The sequence below is a fragment of the Ascaphus truei genome, chromosome 15 (genome assembly GCF_040206685.1).
Source record: "Ascaphus truei isolate aAscTru1 chromosome 15, aAscTru1.hap1, whole genome shotgun sequence".
In the NCBI taxonomy this organism is placed as follows: domain Eukaryota; kingdom Metazoa; phylum Chordata; class Amphibia; order Anura; family Ascaphidae; genus Ascaphus; species Ascaphus truei.
The window spans coordinates 5,331,461-5,352,434 of record NC_134497.1 but is presented as its reverse complement, the minus strand read 5'-3'; the positions used below and the strand labels follow the sequence as shown (position 1 = coordinate 5,352,434).

General features: G+C 48.0%; 1 protein-coding gene across 1 annotated transcript in view; it reads right to left on the bottom strand.

Annotated features, from left to right (window-relative positions):
• The window catches only part of ZNF831 (zinc finger protein 831), a 53,846-nt gene extending 33,845 nt beyond the window's left edge, over positions 1-20,001 (bottom strand). The window contains exons 1-3 of the mRNA XM_075571346.1: positions 19,480-20,001; positions 9,344-13,392; positions 8,080-8,273 (exon numbers count right to left, since the gene is read on the bottom strand). Of these exons, the coding sequence (XP_075427461.1) occupies positions 8,080-8,273; positions 9,344-13,363 (4,214 nt within the window). The 5' untranslated portion in view covers positions 13,364-13,392; positions 19,480-20,001. The remainder of the gene's footprint in view (positions 1-8,079; positions 8,274-9,343; positions 13,393-19,479) is intronic.
• Positions 20,002-20,974: the final 973 nt, after the last annotated feature.

The window sequence follows — 20,974 nt, the reverse complement described above, 5'->3', positions numbered from 1 at the left end:
AACTCGACCTGAATGCAGATTTTGGCATCATTCACAGTAGCGTTTCCAAAGAGGGCGAGCTCAGGTCTGCGCTTTAACCACGCTATTTTTTCTTGTTTTAATTTATTTTAAATGGAAGCCATTTTTAATGTGTTCCAGTGAAAATATTTTTGCATCAATATTTCTCCACAATGCAAAGATGGAAATAAAGACAACTTGCAAAAGATAAATACATATATTTAAACAAAACACAGCTTCCCTGGGCACTTTGAAGCCTCGGCTAAGAACTATTTTACCTATAACTCATTTCCCGTACTATTCGTCAACAGCTGTCAGGCAGGAAGTGAGGTCGCGAGCACATGGTGCTGTTTAACTGGAGGTGGGCCAATTGTTTCGGCGGATTTGGATCCGCATCGGATCAGCCGGTTCCGTTGGTCCCGCGGATTTCCGTGGATCAAATCTCAAAAAGGGCGCTTTGCGGATTTTTTTTAATTATAATTACCCACGCGCTCCGCGGATTCCGCCGCCGACGCGGACGGATTTGTAGAATCCGTTGGATGAGGAATTCCACGGATTGGATTCTACAAATCCCCCTCTCCTCTTTCTCTCCCCCACTCTCACTCTCTCTCCCCCTCTCCGCCTTTCTATCCCTCTCCTCCTCTTTCTCTCCCCCCTCTCTCTCTCCCTTCCTCTCTCCCCCCCCCCTCTTTCTCTCTCCCTCTCTCAGTCCCCCTCTCTCTCTCCGCATCTCTGCTGCCTTTCTCTCCCCATCTCTCTTTCTCTCCCCCTCTGTCCCCTCCCTCTCTCTCTCCCCCTCTCTCTCTCCCCCCCCACACACTTTTTCTCTCCCCCCTCTCTTTCTCTCTCCCCACTTTTTCTCCCTCTCTCTATCTGCCCCTCTCTTTCTCTCCCCCTCTTTCCCCTCCCTCTCTCTGTCACGGTAACTTATGACAAGATATAATGAACACCAAATATCTGGGTTGAACTGAACGAGGCTTAGATATAATAAAATATATTTATTCCTTAAAAAAGGTGAACACAGCAATATAGTACAATTAACAGACAAGAAGGTAACACTTACTGAGGGTTGGGGGATGGAGAAGTATCAGCTAGCAATTCTCCAGCAATCCGGTGACATTCCAGGTGGAATCAGAAGCACAACTAAAAACTGTAGGGTGGACACAGTTTATATACCTGTGTAACCCTATTCTTAACATTGAATACAGACTATTGGTGAACAATTATCTGTATCCAATCCCTAACGTGGAGACACAGATTAACCCATGCCCCCCAGCTAATTAGCCCATGTTTACTGGGACTCTATGGGTAGCCCCATAATTAAATCAGGGGCGACGACCAGTCTATCAAATGAAGTATCTGCATTGTTTGTAGGTGTAGACATAACACTTACAAACCACTACAGTTTGATGATTCTCCACCCTCAGGTAACAATTAGAGTGGCAGAGTCTGTTGATTAGTACTTGATCTGTTGATTAGTACTTAGTGTAAACAATCAGGCAGTTAACTTTTGATCACAGTGCTTAGGCTCAATCAGCCGGCTGCCCTTCATGACCTATTAGCATAGCAGATGGAGTCTGCATTTTCGGGGCAGATCCAAAATACCATACATATACACTTTAATATCTACACATATTAATAAGTTACATTCTGGTGGGCTCAGTGGGTCGAAATTTGCCAGTTCTTAATGCCTACAGTGACTCCACATATTGGCCAAATATCAACTCTCTGCGACCTCCAGAGCTGGAGATACAGAAATGCACTTTAAAACATCTTTAAAATACAAGATTATAATGAAACATGGGAACAGGGGAACATACATTTTCATGACATGACAAGGTGTAAACCCCCTTCCTGGACCACAGTCCAGTTAACCCCTTGCCTCCCTGGTGAGGTCAGGGGGTGGCCATATGGGGTGCAACCCCTTTAATACCGGGCCAACCCCCCTCTCCCTCTACATCTCCCCTTCTTAATGGGTGACCTGTGGCCCACTGGCCCTAACGGGGAGTGGAGCACTGCTGGCACCATTAATGAACTCAGTCTCAGAGGGATAGTCCTGACGTGAAAGCCCATCAGCATTGCTGTTTTCACTGCCCTTTTTGTGTTGAATAGTAAACTCGAATTCTTGTAAGGCCAAGCTCCACCTTAGCAACCTGGCATTCTCCCCTGATGCCCTCTGCAGCCAACTCAGGGGGTTGTGGTCTGTGAGGACCGTGAAAGCCCTCCCATAAACGTAGGGCTGGAGTTTTTTGAGTGCCCACACAATGGCCAAGCACTCTTTCTCAATGGTAGCATAGGCCACCTCTCTGGGGAGTAGATTTCGGCTGAGGTACACCACAGGGTGCTCTCTACCGTCGTCCCCCACTTGGCTCAACACAGCCCCAATGCCATAGTCCGAGGCATCAGTCTGTATAAGGAAATGTTTGGTATAGTCCGGGGCAACCAGTATGGGGGCCCCAGCAAGCGCAGTTTTCAGTGCCTGGAATGCAGTTTCACAGGCAGGAGTCCAGGTGATAAGCACAGGCAGTTGCTTCTTAGTCAAATCAGTCAGGGGTTTGGCCACGGCGCTGTACTGTGGGACAAACTTCCTATAGTACCCTGCGGTGCCCAAAAATGCCATGACCTGTTTCTTGGTTTTTTGGAACAGACCACTGAACTATGGCTTCTACCTTGGCTGGCTCTGGTTTGAGGTGCCCTCCACCCACCCTGTGCCCTAAGTACAGGACCTCTGCCATCCCTACCATACACTTAGTGGGTTTCAAGGTAAGCCCAGCCTCCCTGATCTTATCCAGCACCGCAGCTACATGTCCTATGTGGGATTCCCAGGAACTACTAAAGACAGCAATGTCATCTAAGTAAGCCCTGGCATAGCTCTGCATCCCTTCCAGTGACCTATTGACCAGGCGTTGGAAGGTAGCCGGGGCATTATTCATCCCAAATGGCATCACTAAAAACTCATAGAGGCCACTTGGAGTGATGAATGCTGACTTCTCCCTAGCCTCCAGGGTCAGGGGGATTTGCCAATAGCCTTTGCTCAAATCCATAGTGGTCAGATACTTTGCCCCCGCGAGTTCATCCAGTAACTCATCCATGCGGGGCATGGGGTAGACATCTGACACCGTCCCAGCGTTGAGCAAGCGGTAGTCCACACAAAACCGGGTGGTCTTGTCCTTCTTAGGGACTAGAACTACCGGGCTTGCCCAAGGACTCTGGGACGGAGTAATTACCCCTAGGGTCAGCATCTCCTCTATCTCCCTTTCCATACTGGTCTTGACCTCTGCTGACACTCTATAAGCGTGTTTATGCAGAGGCTGCAGATCCCCTGTGTGCACTGGGTGTTTTGTGAGATGTGTGGTCCCTGGCATGTCAGTGAAGAGGGCCCTAAATTTAGCTAGCATGTCCCTGGCTTCTACCTGCTGCCTAGCACTCAACTGTGCCCCTATCTCTACCTGCTCCATAGTGTTTCCCTGCCTAGCCTCCCCTAGGAGATCAGGCAGAGCGTTGCTCGATGGATCCTCCAGCAGTGGGCTACAAATGGCCATTATTGCTCCCATACTCAGTGCTCGGTATTCTTTCAGCATATTGACGTGATATGTCTTATGCCTCTCAGGCTCTACCTGTACAAAGTAGTTGTACTCATTCACCTTTCGGATAACCGGGTGGGTTTGAGAACAAGCACCTGCTGTCCTGGGATGAATTCCCTGCTACGGGCATTCCGGTCATACCATTGCTTTTGCTTGGTCTCAGCGGCCCTGAGGTGGTCCTGGGCCACCCCCATGAGCATCTCTAACCGGTCTCGGAGATCTACTACATACTGGATCACTGAAGCATCAGTAGCAGTAGCCTCCCCTTCCCATCCCTCACGGAAGAGGTCCAGAGGTCCACGTACCCTGCGGCCATATAGTAGCTCGAAGGGGGAGAAGCCTGTAGATTCCTGCGGTACCTCTCGGTAGGCAAACAGCAAGTGCTGTAAATGAATCTCCCAGTCTTTCCCCTCCGCCTCTATAAAGGTTCAAAGCATCTGCTTCAGGGTCCCGTTAAACCGCTCACATAATCCGTTTGTCTGGGGATGGTAAGGGGTAGTGCGCCGATGCTGTACACCGCATGCATTCCAGAGACAATGTAACAGTTCACTCATGAACTGCGACCCCTGATCGGTTAGGACCTCACTAGGGAAACCTACCCTAGAAAAAATGTTCAGCAAAGCTGCTGCCACTGTCTTGGCATCTATGGTGCCAAGCGCTACCGCCCAGGGTACCGGGTGGCAAAATCCACCACCGTGAGGATGTAGCGCTTCCCTGACCTGCTAGCAATCATAAGGGGTCCTACAAGATCCATCGCTACTTTCTGGAAGGGTTCCCCCATTATCGGTAGGGGTTTCAGGGGTGCCTTCACACGGTCGTCCACCTTACCCACTCGCTGGCAGGCATCACAAGAGCGGCAGAAAGTGCCTACATCTCGAGATGCCCCCGGCCAGTAGTAACGCTGTAATAACCGGGCTCGCGTTCTGTTGACCCCCTGATGTCCCGCTAACGGAATAGAGTGAGCTACCCATAACAGTTGCTTTCGGTACCCCTGGGGCACTACTAGCTGTCGCTTACCGGTCAATCCCTCCTCTATCCCTGAGTTCCCTTCTTCTCCATACAGGAGTCCCTTATACCATAGGCAGTGCTCAGTGCCTTCCCCTGCCTTAGATTCGGACGTCCGAAGTCTCACGCCGGCCAGGGTAGGGTCTGTCTTCACTGCCTCCCTAAACTCGGCTCCTAATTCTGGCCACCCCCCAGTCATGTCATTGTCCAGAGAATGGGGAAGGGTAAGGGGGAACAGTAAGTCAGTCTGTGGTTGCAACTGATCCTGGCTTACCTCCCCGGGCTCCTCTGCGCCCTCCACTAACGTTGGTCCCAAAGGCTGGGGGACTGGCGCCGCCGCCATTGCCACTGTCTGGCTCCGGGTAACCGCCGCCACTGCAGCGGGCTTGGGCACGCGGTCATAGGTGCAGGTCATCGGTCCCAGAACGTTGCCAAGAAGAACATCGGCATCCAAACCGGGTAAAACCCCCACCTCCCACACACCCTGGCCCTCCCCCCAATCCAAAAAGATTCTGGCCACTTGCAGGAAACGTGGCTCTCCGTCGGCCACAGTGATCTGTATCCCAGGGCCTGGGAGTAATTCGTCTAGCCGGACCATATCAGGTCGGACCACGGTCATTGCAGCCCCTTGAATCCAGCAAGCCGACTGCTTGCCGGTCACCGACTGTGACTGGGGTGAGATGTCTGCTCCGGCCGTCCATCTGCTGCAGGTCGGCGCTGAGATGTCCTCCGCTCCTGGCTGTAGGCACCGATGAAACCGGGACAGGTGTGGCATGGGACGTCTCGCTGGAAGTTGGTTCCATGACCGGTCCGGAGTCTTTGGTGGAAGCCACACGCACGCGGGCTACCGGCTTTGCAGCTGGGGTGCGTTGCCCCTGATGGGGTCTGCCGGAACGCAGGGGTTCCGGGCAATCTGGTCTGATATCACCAGGGCGGTTGCAGTTGTAGCACCGGCGCTCGTGCCGGAGCTCCCCCGCCTTCGGTGGACTGCTGCCCGCAGGCGGCCTCTGAGTCCATTGGGGGGTATTGGCAGACTTTCTGACCGGTGCCGCCGCCACCGCCGCTTTGGCTACTGCTTTGTTGGTCATCAGGGCTCGGCTGGCCACGTAGTCGTTTGCAAGCCTCGCCGCCTCCTGGTAAGTCTTGGGCTTCTTGTCGTACACCCAAGCCCTCACTGCCGGCGGGCACTGCTGCATGGGCTGCTCCTGAAAGATGAGGTCCAGCAGGCATTGGTAAGTCCGTGCCTCATAGCCCTCCACCCAGCGTATCCCGTACAAAGCCATGCGGGTCACGTAGGTAACATAGGACTCCTGGGGCTGCCTCTCCTCCTGCCGGAATTTACCCCAGTAGGCTTCAGGGGTAAAACCGTACTGAAACAATAACAGTTCTTTCAGGTGGTCATAGTCATCAGCATACTCATCTGGAAGCGCCATCATTGTCTGCTTAGCCAAGCTGGACAGTAAGGGGTCCAAACATGCAACCCTATGCTGGGGAAGCACTTTGTACCGCCGACACTGTGTCTCAAAGTTCTTTAGAAAACTGTCGATCTGATCAGTACCTTCCACAAACTTGGTGAGACTGTGCTGATCCAGTTTGAGTTCATCTTGGTTGGGTTGGACAGGGGGGCAATAAGCGGGTCTGTTCACTGCCATAGTGATAAACTGCAGCCGCTCCTCCGGTGTCCCTCTGTCACCCCACGCAGCAATCAGTGCCAACATTTCAGGGGTGAACGGAACCAGTACCCCTCCTGTTGCACTGCTCCCGGGAGGTGCACTCGTTCCCTCCCCGAGATTCCGCCGCCCCGGCACTGGGTTCCTTCCCTGATCTCCGGGTGGCTGTATAAGGGCAAGCTGAGCCGTATCCTGAGGCTCTGCAAGCCGAGCTTCATAGTCACCAATTGCGTCAACCATGTCTGCGACCTCCTGGTTCTCATAGGGCAGTCCATATTCACGGCACTTGTCCTTCAGCTGAGCTCGGGTCCTCATGTTGGATGAGCCTTCAGCCTCGCTCATGGTTCACGATCGCAGCAGTGAGGTGGTGTTACAACTTGTGTTAACTGTTGCACTACTGTGTGTTCAATATCTTTAGTCCCAGGAACTCGCAATTACTCTCGAGTTCCCACTATATGACAGAGTCCCACAGAACACTGTAATATAGGTTCAGTTCAATCCCACCGCTTGCCACCAGTTAATTATAGAGCTTGTCACGGTAGCTTATGACAAGATATAATGAACACCAAATATCTGGGTTGAACTGAACGAGGCTTAGATATAATAAAATATATTTATTCCTTAAAAAAGGTGAACACAGCAATATAGTACAATTAACAGACAAGAAGGTAACACTTACTTAGGGTTGGGGGATGGAGAAGTATCAGCTAGCAATTCTCCAGCAATCCGGTGACATTCCAGGTGGAATCAGAAGCACAACTAAAAACTGTAGGGTGGACACAGTTTATATACCTGTGTAACCCTATTCTTAACATTGAATACAGACTATTGGTGAACAATTATCTGTATCCAATCCCTAACGTGGAGACACAGATTAACCCATGCCCCCCAGCTAATTAGCCCATGTGTACTGGGACTCTATGGGTAGCCCCATAATTAAATCAGGGGCGACGACCAGTCTATCAAATGAAGTATCTGCATTGTTTGTAGGTGTAGACATAACACTTACAAACCACTACAGTTTGATGATTCTCCACCCTCAGGTAACAATTAGAGTGGCAGAGTCTGTTGATTAGTACTTGATCTGTTGATTAGTACTTAGTGTAAACAATCAGGCAGTTAACTTTTGATCACAGTGCTTAGGCTCAATCAGCCGGCTGCCCTTCATGACCTATTAGCATAGCAGATGGAGTCGCATTTTCAGGGCAGATCCAAAATACCATACATATACACTTTAATATCTACACATATTAATAAGTTCCATCCTGGTGGGCTCAGTGGGTCGAAATTTGCCAGTTCTTAATGCCTACAGTGACTCCACATATTGGCCAAATATCAACTCTCTGCGACCTCCAGAACTGGAGATACAGAAATGCACTTTAAAACATCTTTAAAATACAGGATTATAATGAAACATGGGAACAGGGGAACATACATTTTTCATGACATGACAAGGTGTAAACCCCCTTCCTGGACCGCAGTCCAGTTAACCCCGTGCCTCCCTGGTGAGGTCAGGGGGTGGCCATATGGGGTGCAACCCCTTAAATACCGGGCCAACCCCCTCTCCCTCTACACTCTCCCTCTACCTCTCCCCCTATCTCTCTCTTCTCCCCCTCCCCACTCTTTCTCCCCCCTCTCTCCCCTTCTCTTTAAAGCATGCATTTAGCAAAAACCTTTCCAAAAAAGTGGAAAGTGCTTTCTCCCCTTATCTACCACATTCACGTCTCTCCTGGAGTCAGACACTGTCCCACTACTTTTGAATTGCATTTCAGCCAACAGAAGAGAGAGCGCTGTGCTGCATACCCAGAGACAGTGTTACTTACTTGGCCACTTTGATGCGATGCTTCAGCATTCTGATACACGCCGGGCTCTCTGCAAGACTCAGCACCAACCTCCTCTTGTGCTTGCTTTTTGACGGTGCCCCATGCCTGCTGCTGAATCCCTTGGCAGTGGGGTGGGATTGGTCTTCCAGTGAGCAGCTCTTCGGACACTGATGGCCGGAATCTTCCACGGTCTCCTAGGATTAAATGACCCGTGTTTATGGAAAGCTCAGACCCCTCTCTACCACCCAGATGGCCACTACTCATTTATATATAATCATTATTTATTTTATACGGCTCCACCTTCCTTTGGGAGCATGCATCTGTGTCAGACACCCACGGGACACTGCACAGCGCGCCACGGGCTGGCACCACGGTGGTCTCATGTTGGTACTGTACCTTGGAACGGAAAAACAAGAACTTCACCTTCCGTTGGTGATCTCAAGGGCTCAATCGGAACCAACGCATGAACACCGGAGCTCGGAATATCCACATGCGTTTGGGCGCCGAAAGGGTTAATAAGGGTTCCTCCCTTTCTGTTTTTCAAGTATAAATAATAATATAATAATAGCAGCATGTTCCTGTATAGCGCTGCTAGTTGTACGCAGCGCTTTACAGAGACAGGTCCCTGCCCCGTGGAGCTTACAATCTATGTTTTTGGTGCCTGAGGCACAGGGAGATAAAGTGACTTGCCCAAGGTCACAAGGAGCCGACACCGGGAATTGAACCAGGCACCAAACACTTAGAGTGTAAGCTTCCCCTCTGATTGCCGGGGCACAGTGTGGGGTCTGTGTAAAGTTCTTACCTTCTCCTTCGCACCGCCCTTCTTCTTCAGCATCACTGCGTCAAATAGCACCGCGACATCACATGGTGTCACGTTGTCATAGCAACGTGATGTCACATGGCATCGCATTGCCATGGCATGTGATGGCGCATCGTCATTTGACGCGGCGACGCTGAAGGAGGAGAGTGGCCCCAAGGTAAGTGCCTATGGGCGGCGGATATTTAAATCCGCCACTGCTACCAGTGAAGTAGGGCGTCATTCTATATATTACACAGGGGCGACTTGCGGCTGAAAATCCCAATTGAAGTTAATGGGGATTTGAGTCGGAAAATGGCCCAAACAGTTGACTATAACGAATCACCCCCTTAATCCTTCGGTATCTTGCATTGACTGAAAATCAGTGAGAGTTGACTTGTCTGTATGTAAGAGTTCAACCCTCATTCAAAGAGACTATTCAGTCGGGTTAACGTCAGTATACTGTACCTTTTGTTTCTGCGGGCGCCAAAGAAGCGATGAAACCAGAGATTTCAGGTTTCCAGCAGAGGACACAGTGCAGGCCGCATTCGTGACGCTATCTCTCACATCTAGAGAAGGAGCCTGAAGCTTTGAATCTGGTCTCTCGCCCTTGGAGATGTCACAGTGTAAGGAAGAGTAAACGGAATATGACTTCTCCTTTTGCTCTGCTGGAAGGGGCACACTTCTATTCAAACAGCACCAAGTAGGTCTTGATTCCGTGTTTAAAGATGAGAACGCAACTGTTGTGGCTTTGACATTGGTGTTCCCTGAGGGAAAAGACAGGCGTGTTGTGGTTTGTACAGAGCTGCCCTGGTCCTGAGTAGGCATTGGATGGACGCGTTGGTTCCACGTGGTCATGCGAGATTTTCGATTTTCTGCAGTCGGCTGCAAGTAGGCTAAATCCTGTAGCTCCTGAGTATTTTCGGTAACCTGGTTAACTGCCACTGAGACACTGCTTCCTGGTGCCACTTCTGGCTCCACGCTGGGATTTTCCTGTGAATTCCTTCTCACTGACATTGGGGTGTCTACAAGACCACTGCTTTCTAAGTGCTGGTGCTGCAGTATTTGATCTGGACAATCGAGATCAGAAGAAATGGAAAAGCCCCCGATGTAGAAAGGAGACATAGATTCAGTCTCCCTGAATGCATCATTTGGGTTTGTGCTTTGCCTTTCCAGGTCTCTCTCATCTGGTCCATCATTGGGATCATTGTCTCCCTGAGTGTCTTGGCTCTCTGCTTGCCCTCGGTGGATGGAGATGTTAGAGTCACCAGTGGGTACATGATCTGTTCTCGAACTGCTTGGCTGAGGGGGATCAGTTAGTGAGTAATGTACATGTTTCACCTTTACGGCATCTACTAAATTGTGCTGATGCTCGGGTTCTATTTGCCAAGGGACCACGAATGTGGCATCTGTGTCCCCTCCAGGGTGTATTGAGCTTGTAGAATTTAACAAGTCAACCATTGTGTCTCCAAAAGAAATACCAAAGATACCATCCTGTTCTACTTGTAGAAGAGTTGATAGATCGAGAGGAGGTTCACCTGAGTGTAATTTAATTAGATACCTTGGGGTAAACACCTTTTCTGGTAGTGCTGGTATAGAGCCAATAGATTGATGAAGAGATTGAGGGACTGAAGCTTGTGCTGCTTCATCCACATACTGATCTAAAGGAAACGGCACACCACCATTCGGAGTGGATAGTGGACTTGGAGAGGATATGAAGTTATCCTTATCTAATGATTGTCTGTCTACTGTTCCAGTGACTATGCCATCAGACTCTCTCCTCACATCCATACTCTTTCTTTCATCTTTTTGTGTTGGTTCCAAAGAACTAATATCAACATATTCACATGCCATACCGCCTGTTCCATCTATTCTGCTACCGTATCTCGTACCATCAGTTGGTTTATCTATTCTGTTCATCTCTTCCACCTTCAGTTTTTTTCTCTCGGAGGGTGATTTTTCTGGTGTCTGAAGGGAGTCATTACCACCGGCTTGACTACTGTGCTCTATGTTTGAAACATTGGGTACGTTGCTCTCTCCTTCGTGGGATGTTATGACCAAATCGGCCAAGTCACCACTAACAGGGACTCCATGAACTATCTGAGTAGGCTCTAGAAAATCAGTATGTGCGTATGGCATGTCTGTATCAGTAGAAACCACAGTACCTGTTTTTTTCAATGGCTGAGGCTTCAGCTCCGAGTCACTAATTATGACCTCGTTAGTGAGACTGGTATCAGCATGGATTCCAGTTGATGTGGTTCTGCCCTCCTGTGCTAGACTTGAAGGGTCTCTGAGGGTTCCAGTAGTTAGCTGTGTTTCCATCAACTGTGTAAGTTCCTGCCCACTATTTATTGAGTCCTCCTGAGATATTAGATTGCTCTGGGAACTGAAAGTATACTTTGAGTTTAAACCTGCAGATGAAACCCTCAGTGGAGAAGCAAGACTTTCACTTAAGAGAACAGCACCATCTGCTCTCTGTACATTATTTTCACTGTTAACTACACTCTTTGGCAGTGACACTTCTTGCTTCAGCTTCCTGTTGGTCTCATTCTTCTGCATTTTTTGATACAGTTTTTTGAATGTTTCATCCCCATACATTTGCCACTTTTCATGGGAGAACATGTTTAGCTTTCTCTGGCCGCCCTTCTTACTGGCTGCTTTGCACTTTGGAGTTGATCCATCCCAAGCATGCTTCTTGCTGTCCTTCCTTTCCTCAGGAATGTAACATTTGGTGACATTGTTAATCTGTATCTCATCCACCGCTGTCTGTCTAACAAGCGCTCGAGGGTGGCTGCTGGAAAAATCTACTGTGTGGGCAGCGAGCGTGTTGGTGAGCAATAGATTGGCAAAGCTTGGATCTAAGGGCTGCTTTTTTAGGCCGTGGAGTTTTGTAGCATGTATGTCCACTTTATCTGGTGGTACTCTACAGCTTTCCACAAATGGCAAGGAATTGCTCCGTGTTACTGTCATGCTGTCCATGGTTGTGGAAAACTGAGTAGGTACCGAATGGAAAAAGAGAGGTCTATTCTTCTCCAGGGGCTTGAATGTAGACTTGGCTGAGAATAGAGAAACATTCTTCCTGTTGACATCAATGGACTTAATGTCAAAGTGAAAGGAGTCCTTGAAAGTGTAAGGCATTGGCAGGTCAATGCTTCCTTGCTTGGACAGAGTGGTCTTTCTAGGGCGTACGTTGTCTAAGTGCCTGTTGTCCACCACGGCTTTGTTTTGGGAGATCAGCATGGAGATGTGCTCTTCCAACTTCTTCTTCCCTATTGATGATGATGTTTTATCACCACTCTCCACACTGGGGACATGTAGAGCATCAGCCTTCAGCGTACCAGTGTTGAGTGTGTGCTCAGACTCGATGCTGCTCTCACACAGGCTGTGCAAGGGGCTGCCTGAAAACATTTGTAGGTCAGCACTGTCCGAATGTGACAGGTACCCTGAGTCTGTGCTTTCACACTTCTTCAGTTTGCGATCCGAGGGATTGCAATCCCATTGCTTATCTAAATAGGTTGCTTGCTGCCTTTGCAGTTGAATCTGTCGGCTGGCCATTGGAGACCTTTGATCATTTAGCATCCTCCTTGGGTTCAGGCCAGCATGTGCGATGATGGCCAAAGACGCATTCTCATGGTCTCCCAGTGTCTTCCCACTGCTCATGTGAGTTGACTGTAAACTCTTTGCATGGGTAAGCATGGCCTCGTCATTTCCTGAGACTGGTGAAAGAATGTTTTCCTGGGTAGAGACACTAGTGTCTGAAGTCCTATGTTGGGTGCATTGTCCTAGATCAGTACAGACATTCACCTCTGCTTTGTCACTGAGACATCCGGGTGGGTCATCTGCAACTCTTCCACTGGCTTTGTCTTCTTGAGAACTGCCACAGTCCGAATCGAAGCTTTGTTTGGCATTGTTCACGTGAGTCTGTGTCCTCCGATGCTTGTACAAGTTGCTTTGAGTTTTAAATGCAATGCCACAAGTGCTGCAGGGAAACGGCCTCTCACCTGTATGTGACCGAATGTGCTTTTCCAGGACGCTGGGCTTCAAGCAGTCTCGCCCGCAGTGTGTACACATGTGCTTCCCTGCATTCTTTGATTTTCCTGGACTTACACTGGCGACGCTGGAAGAGGAACCGGGTGACAGAATTGGCAAGCTGTTGACAATGTTCAATGTGAGAGTCTGGGCTTGTGGTTTCTGGATGATGGTCGGGGGCTGGGTGTTCACTATCACAGACAAGTTGGCACTGTCCAGGGTTAAACCTGCACTACCCGTTGCCAGCTGGTAGGGTGGCTGGTAGCATCCCTGCTGGGTCAGCTGGTATAGTGGCACTGTAAGTGCCTTCAAGTACACTGTTTGGGGTGGTGCTTGATCGTTTGGTGCTCCCGCTGTGTTCTGATGACTGCCAGGCATAGCCATGGTAAGCGAGGTGTGGAGGGTGGGTAGGGGGCATGGATAGTCTCTTGCCGACATTGTGCCACTTGATCCTTCCATTTTAAAAGCCTCCAGTCAAAATAGATTACCTGTGGAAAAAAAGAGAGAATTTGTCAGATTCTTTCTGAAATCAGACCGTGGTTCTGAAACACAATTATTTTATCAGGGAGCGCAACTAAAATTATATTGTTAGAAGAGTGTTCCAGATATAATTGTACTGCGTTCAGCGTGGAATGCCGAATATCGTATCTCAGCGCCAGCTTCCAATGGCCACTGGTCGCAGGCAACAATAACATAGCATCAAATCTATTTGGGGGTGGTAACGACATATATGACAGCAAAATATTATGTACTGTACTATATATATACAGCTATGATGTGTGTGTATACTATATATATATATATATATATGTACAGTGTTCGACAAACCTATACATTTGCTCGCCCCGGGCGAGTGGATTTAACATCGTGGCGAGCTCCTATTGGCCCAAGCAGCACACGTTTGGTACTAGGTGGTGAGTAGATTTTTTTGTGTGGCGAGTAGATTTTTTGGTGATTTGTCGAGCACTGTATATGTATATATATATATATTTAAACACAGGAAGAGAGAAGAGGGTCAAAAATGGAGCACTCAGAAAATATATAGTGAAAATAGAAAAATTGATTTTATTAGTAATGCAAAAATAAAATAATTAAAACATACCAAAACACATACCACATATTAAATAACTGCTGTAAAAATGAAACTTAAATTATCTAAACAAAAAAAAAACAAACATAGAAGAACCATAAAGTAAGAGTCCCAATGGAACAGAACAAAACTAGGGGAAAGGAAAATTCCCCTAGAGATGTAGTAACGATCGGCCGATCGTTAGGGACTCAAAAAAGTAAATGGAACAACCAGATGATACAATAATTAATAATAAAATGATAAATCAAAAAGTAACACTATAAGCCAAAATCCTGCATGCAAAGCAACTAGAGAAAATAACTAAATAATGCATAATATACCACATGAGATGAGAGGCAAAAATGGGTACTAACATGAGGAAAATTGATAGATAAACAGCAAAAACCTGATATATATATATATAGTGGTCGACAAATCACCAAAAAATCTAATATATATATCTCATAGCTGTTGCCGGTACCAAAGAAACCGTTATTTGCTCTTTTAACTGATTAATTCTGTAATTGGGCATTTGTCTTCCTTACCCTTTATTAACCCTATATATATGTTTTGGTAACACACTAGGGCGGTGCGCTGTTTTTTCTTTTTCTACAGATTTCCTTTTGGAAGTGATTCTTCCCACTAACAGCTGCCCCTATATCCTGCAGTCTGGCTCCTCTATACAGGACTTTGTCACACTGGACAGCAGTGTTTGCCTTAGGCCTCGGTCCCGCTGCGCTCGTTGGCGCGGGCGGCCATGTCGCGAGTTCCCCACCAGCAGGGGAATCCTCGCGAGCCGGTCCCGGTCCCCCCTGGCGGCACAGCTGACTACACGCTGTGGCGCGTCAGCCGCTAGGAGACACAAGAGAATGGTGTTTCCTAGCGTTGACGCGTCACGTGGTGTGGCTGTGAGCCAATGGGGAGGGGAGGCTTCGGGAGGAGGAGAGGCTTCGGGGAGCGGGGAGGAATGTGGAGTGAAAGCAGGTACGTGCCTGTCTGTGTGTGTGTCTGAGTGCGTGCGTGCCTGTCTGTGTGTGTGTATGTGTGTGCCTGAGTGCGTGAGTGCCTGCCTCTGTCTGTGTGTGTGTGTGTGTATGAGTGCGTGAGTGCCTGCGTGTGTGTGCCTGAGTGCGAGTGTGTGCGTGCCTGTCTGTGTGTGTATGTGGGTATGAGTGCGTGAGTGCCTGTCTGTGTGTGTGCCTGAGTGCGAGTGCGTGCGTGCCTGTCTGTGTGTGTATGTGTGTGCCTGAGTGCGTAAGTGCCTGCCTCTGTCTGTGTGTGTGTGTGTGTGTGTATGAGTGCGTGAGTGCCTGCGTGTGTGCGTGTGTGCGTGTGTGTGTGTGTGTGTGTGTGTGTGTGTGTGTATGAGTGCCTGCGTGTGTGTGTGTTTAAACTTACCCTCAGCAGCTCCAGCTCCAGCCCGAGTCCGTGGAGGGAGGGGCAGGGGGGAGAGTAGCGGGTCCCTCCGCTCAAGCCACGCCCCCCCTCCCGCTCAAGCCTCCCACTCCCGCCCCCCTCCCGCTCCGGCTCCCGCTCCCTACAGACCGCATATCGCGGTCTGTGTATGTCAGCGCACCGCCTGTCTGCAGTGCGGGTGCGCTGACTCTGGGAGCGGGGCCTTAGCCTTAGGCTGCGGCCCTGCAGGCGCTGAGCGTGCGGTGCTTGCCACTTTTACTTACATAAATCTATATGTGTAAGTCCCCGCTCACGCCGTGCTCAAACGCTCACTCAAGCTTGGCGCATGAGTAAACAAAAAATGTAACTTTCAAGCGCGCTCAACTTGCCCGCAATGTTCCATTACCGTTATATGTAACATATGTTTACTATCATTCTGTTTATTCATGCTGGAACTCTATTTTTGCTTTTCGGAAGCCTCTCTCCTGAGTCACTTAACGTAGACCAGGCGCCACCATGTATTCTGCGCCTGGTACATCTGTAAGACAACCCCTGCCCTTTCATTATTTTTTGATGGGAAACCCTGTTGATCCCTCTGTTGTTTATAGGACATCTTTCCCCACGTTTCCCACCGTGGCATGTGTTCTAATTGTTTGCCAAATAAAACCTGTTTCCGCTCCTCATTAATAACTGAACCAGCTCATTAGCAAATGTATAAAGTTGATTACTTAGTGAACATACACTCCAAAGTGTTTCCCCTGACAAGGCTTTAGCAGAGAGTGCTAACAATGCGTTGCCAGTACTTAGGGCCCATATTTACTTAGCAGTGCTATGTCATAAGGCACCTTCCAGCAGTTTGTAAATGAGAAGTAAAACATGGAATGGTGGCAGCCGTGGGATGTGCAGCACAATGTCCCTCCAATACAGGGCAGGACCACTCCTTCCGTTCCCCTCATTAATGGCGGCTTCACACTATATTGTGACGATCTATGTTCCTTTAATCCCTTCAAATAAGCAATCCCCCAGTCGGACAGTTTAATTTCTTATAAGCTTCTGAACTGTTTCAATCAAGTGTTTTCTTGCCCCTTATCCCACTCTGTCCTTATCAGAGGTAAGGTAAGGGGAGGTGGGGAGGGGGGGCTGTAGCTGTACAAGCGCTCGCTGATCACACAGTGACATCACATGGTGACATCACACGGTGACATCACACAAAAGAGAGCAGCCGGAGGAAATTACACCCCTCCCAAGTGTCACTTTAATAAATAAATCACAAATACTTATAGGTGGCAGATTTGGGTTAAAAAAGAAGACGTTTAAATTACCCAGATGAGAGCCCTTAAATATGTCCCTGGAATTCGTTCCCTTTGGTGCTAGGGGTGATCGCCCCTGTAATCTCCCCCTAGTTATATAATGGCTGTTATTGCATGCTCCATCCATGGAAGCTTGCAGGGCCAGCCGTGATTTGAAGATTTCTGCTGGCCATTACCATTCCTCGTCACTTATATCCAATATTGAAGTCTTGAAGTGCGTGATCTGTGTGGTTATTAGTAGATCTTATAACGCACAGTGGGTGGAAGGCCCAGGTATTCGCAAGCTTTCCAAAAATATTGTTTTGGGGCCTCCTTTCTTCAATTAAAAGCATTTCAATTGCAAGAAGCTGTTCCCTTCCAGCACGGGCGCCATATTTTGCTCTTCAGTTTCTCATCATATATTATGCTACTTTTTGTTTTGACACCGACCCATCGTTTAATATTGGCACGTTGCGTGTTCCAGTTGGCTCAGCTGCACAAATATCTTTTCTTAACACTTTTATTCTTGCCATCCATCCGTTCAATGGCTGTGTTATTAGAAGCCGATTCCTGCTATGTTTTCTTGTAAATCAAAAACCAGTCATACAGTGAGCTGCTTAGATAAGATCTCTTGGTGGCTGGATGCACATCAAGTCCATATTGTGTCAAATATATCTGAAACGTGAGAGGCAAAATAGTATTTGCTCATGTTTTAGTTGTACCGGATAGAGTGAGAAGGTCAGACCTGGGAGTGTGGTAATAAGCGTGTGCCACGCTTTGGTTATAAACATGTAGACCACATCTCCAGAAGAACATCTAATAACTAGAGGAAGTCCAAACGAGAGCCGCTAATATGACAAAGGGTTTGCTTATGAGGGAAGCCCCAAGAGATAACCGTTTATGTACCTATTAAAAATGACCAACCTAAACAATACATGATACCAAACCGAGTTGCCCTTTTTGATGGAACACTTTGGGGCCTATTCACAAAGCGGTGATAAAATCAGTGGATTGTCGGGTGACTTTGCATTGATTTATGGCGCGCTAAAACATGAGGGCAAAAATGGCGTTCACTAAGAAAGAACGCCATTTTTTTAAAGGTATCAATCCTGTGCAAAAAAAAAAATGCTTTTATGCATCTCTCAATCTTTTTAGCACCCGCTGGTGCTAAAATATTGAGAGATTGTATAGGCCGATAAGCTTATCACTGCCTTGTGAATAGCTATTACTGGCAAACAAAAAGGCGCTTTTGGCTTATTTGATGACTTTTTCGCAGCTTTGAGCACAGCCTGGGTTAAGATGCATAGCCAGCAAACCCACCCACAGATACTGTTTCTACCTCAATGGGTCTCATCAGTGTGGGGTTGGTTATACTGGCTTTGCAAAAAGCATTTGCTATATTCCTTACTGTGGAGGGTTTTTGTCACTTTTTTTTACCCACCATAACTTTACTAAGTGTGGGGAAACCTATCCCTGCTTCATTTTGCAAAGCCAGTATAACTAACCCCACACTGAGGAGACCCATTAAGGTCGAAACAGCTGTCTGTGGGTGGGTTTACTGGCTATGCATCTTAACCCTGGCTGTGCTCAAAGCTGTGAAATGCAGCAAGCATACGCTTATAGGAGACCATGTTAAATGGTTTTGAAGCAAAATCATTTGCTTGTCATTTCCCAGAATCCCTTGCTGCAGTGGAAGCGCTGTGTGCTGGGTGATAATGGTGAAAGGCGGGGTTGCAGACCTGTCTAAGACATGCAAATGAGCACACAGTAATATTTCCATTTGGTATATATATATATTCTATCTGCATTGTTATCAAAGTTTTCAGTTAGAATTCCAAATAAATAACTGATAGTAACAGAAAACTAGCAAAAAGGTAACAACATTCACAAATAATAAAAATCAGAAAAATCTAAATAGTAAGTGAGATAAAGGGACAAAGTTAAATAAGATTTATTAAGTGAGACAAAGCGATACAGTACAGTACTATACTATTATAATATTAATGACCGGGAAATACTTGAATACTTTTGATATGAGTTTTAATCTTGAAAAGTAAATATGTTAAACGGATATGTGCTGTAATCGCTGTTTGAATGATGTTATGCTGTTCATGATATCTTTCAATTAAAATAATATTATTATTTTTTTTTTAAAAAGCCATTTATATTCAGCCAGTTTTTTTTTATTTCTTCTTAAAAATAGTCTAGTATTATTTGAATTATTATGAGAAAGCAAAACCACCAATTCCCACGAGAGACACCGGTAATAACCTTTTTTTTTTTAGATCATTGCACGGAAAATATAAACAGATTTCTAGTGAACGCTACAACATGAAGGCGCAGCTCAGTGAGTGAAGGCCCGGCGAGTGAAGGCCCGGCGAGTGAAGGCGCTCACTCTGATAAACAATGACACTGAGTGTGCAGCAGGGGAGCCTGGTTCAATTACCGGTGTCGGCTCCCTGTGACCTCGAGCAAGTCACTTTATCTCCCTGTGCCTCAGGCACCAAACACATAGAGTGTAAGCTCTGCGGGGCAGGGACCTGTGCCTGTAACATTCCTATGTGCTGCGTACAGCGCGCTATACTGTAATTACGACGCGCTGTGTGTCCCATTGGGAGAAAAGCGCTATATGAAATAAAAGTTATTAAGATAAAACAGGAAGGGCCATTTTAGTATCGTAACATAAAAAGGATTGGAATTAACCAACATCAACCACAATACGTGGGGTTTTTTTTTTAAACTTGAATGTTACAAATTGGATCTGTATGTGTCTCTCTGCAGCACTGAAATTGCTTCCCGAGTGTTCGTTATACAGTACTCACCTATGTTCTGTTGGATCTCCCAGGGGTGGCGTTTGTGCCCAATATCTCACCGGCAGCTGGGTCTGGATGGGCCCAGAGTCCATGATGGAAATACTGATGCATGCAGCGCTGTCCTAACTTCTGGGGTACGCAATGAATGGCACTTTGCTACTCCAACACCAGGCAAGGTTTGCAGGGGGTCTGCGCGCAGATAAGACCCTTATCTTGCATGCTCAAGGAAGGCGAGATACAATCTAGTTGATACCTAGAAGAAGCCCCCAGAACCCAGCAGGGAGCCGGTGAGGCCCACGCACTTATTTAGCAAGAGGATATTGTAAGAGGGGTTTTTTTTTTTTTTGCATGTGTTTAAAGGACCAGCTTCAGAAAGAGGAAGCTGGGGGAAATGAGACGTAATTACCACTTTGTAACCTGGAAACAGAAACCGCTGCTCAGTGGGTTAACCCTTACTTTGCTAGACTGAAAGGAACGGAAGAACGACTTTAAACCCCCTGATCTTGCTCCAAATACCCACTTCCTACACCCCCACCCCTAAACCACCTATTGCCCCATATAACCGCTCCCTATAACTCCTCCTATTACCCCATATAACCCCTCCATATAACTCCTCCTATTACTCCTTATAACCGTTCCCTATTGGTCTACACAGTATATCCGCTCCCGATAACTCCTCCTCCTGCTCCGTATGGTATAACTACTCACTCACTGCATTGCCGGCCCTCCTGGGGGTGAGGATGTTACACCCCCCCTTGGAGATGCTCCCCTCCCCTGTACCTCTGTGTTTTCGTTCCCACTGCTGGTGTATTTGATGCAGACCATTCTGTAGCAGTGAGTCACCGCTCTGAGCAGCTCTCCAAACCCCAAAACGTGAGCTCGTGACGGGCAGCAGGGGCGGCTAACTATCCTTATGAGTAACAGGATGACTCAGAATAATGAAATATCTGCAAAAGGGAAAAAATGTCTGTGAAAAACAGCTTAAGCGGTGAATCACCGGGCTGCACCGTAACATGCAGCCCCTGCTAACCGCTTTGGGGTTCTTTTCATTGATGTCGCCATTAAAGTGTCTTTTTTATGCTGTCCGCAGTCATTCGTAACTTTCTTTTTGCTGAGACTGAAGGGCTCGTGCGATACCAGTGACACGTCGCTCTTTCAACCACAGAAGTTCAAACACCGCTCCGCTAATGTCATTTTTCGATAAATGGTAAAGTGTGTAACCCCCAGAGCTGCCGCCGGTCCCCCCCACTTCTGCCGCCGGTCCCCCCCCCACTTCTGCCGCCTGTCCCCCCCACTTCTGCCGCCGGTCCCCCCCACTTCTGCCGCCGGTCCCCCCCACTTCTGCCGCCTGTCCCCCCACTTCTGCCGCCGGTCCCCCCCACTTCTGCCGCCGGTCCCCCCCTCTTCTGCAGCCGGTCCCCCCCACTTCTGCCGCCGGTCCCCCCCACTTCTGCCCCCAAAATAATAACGTGTCCCTGGGTAAGGAATGAATAGCTTATTAATC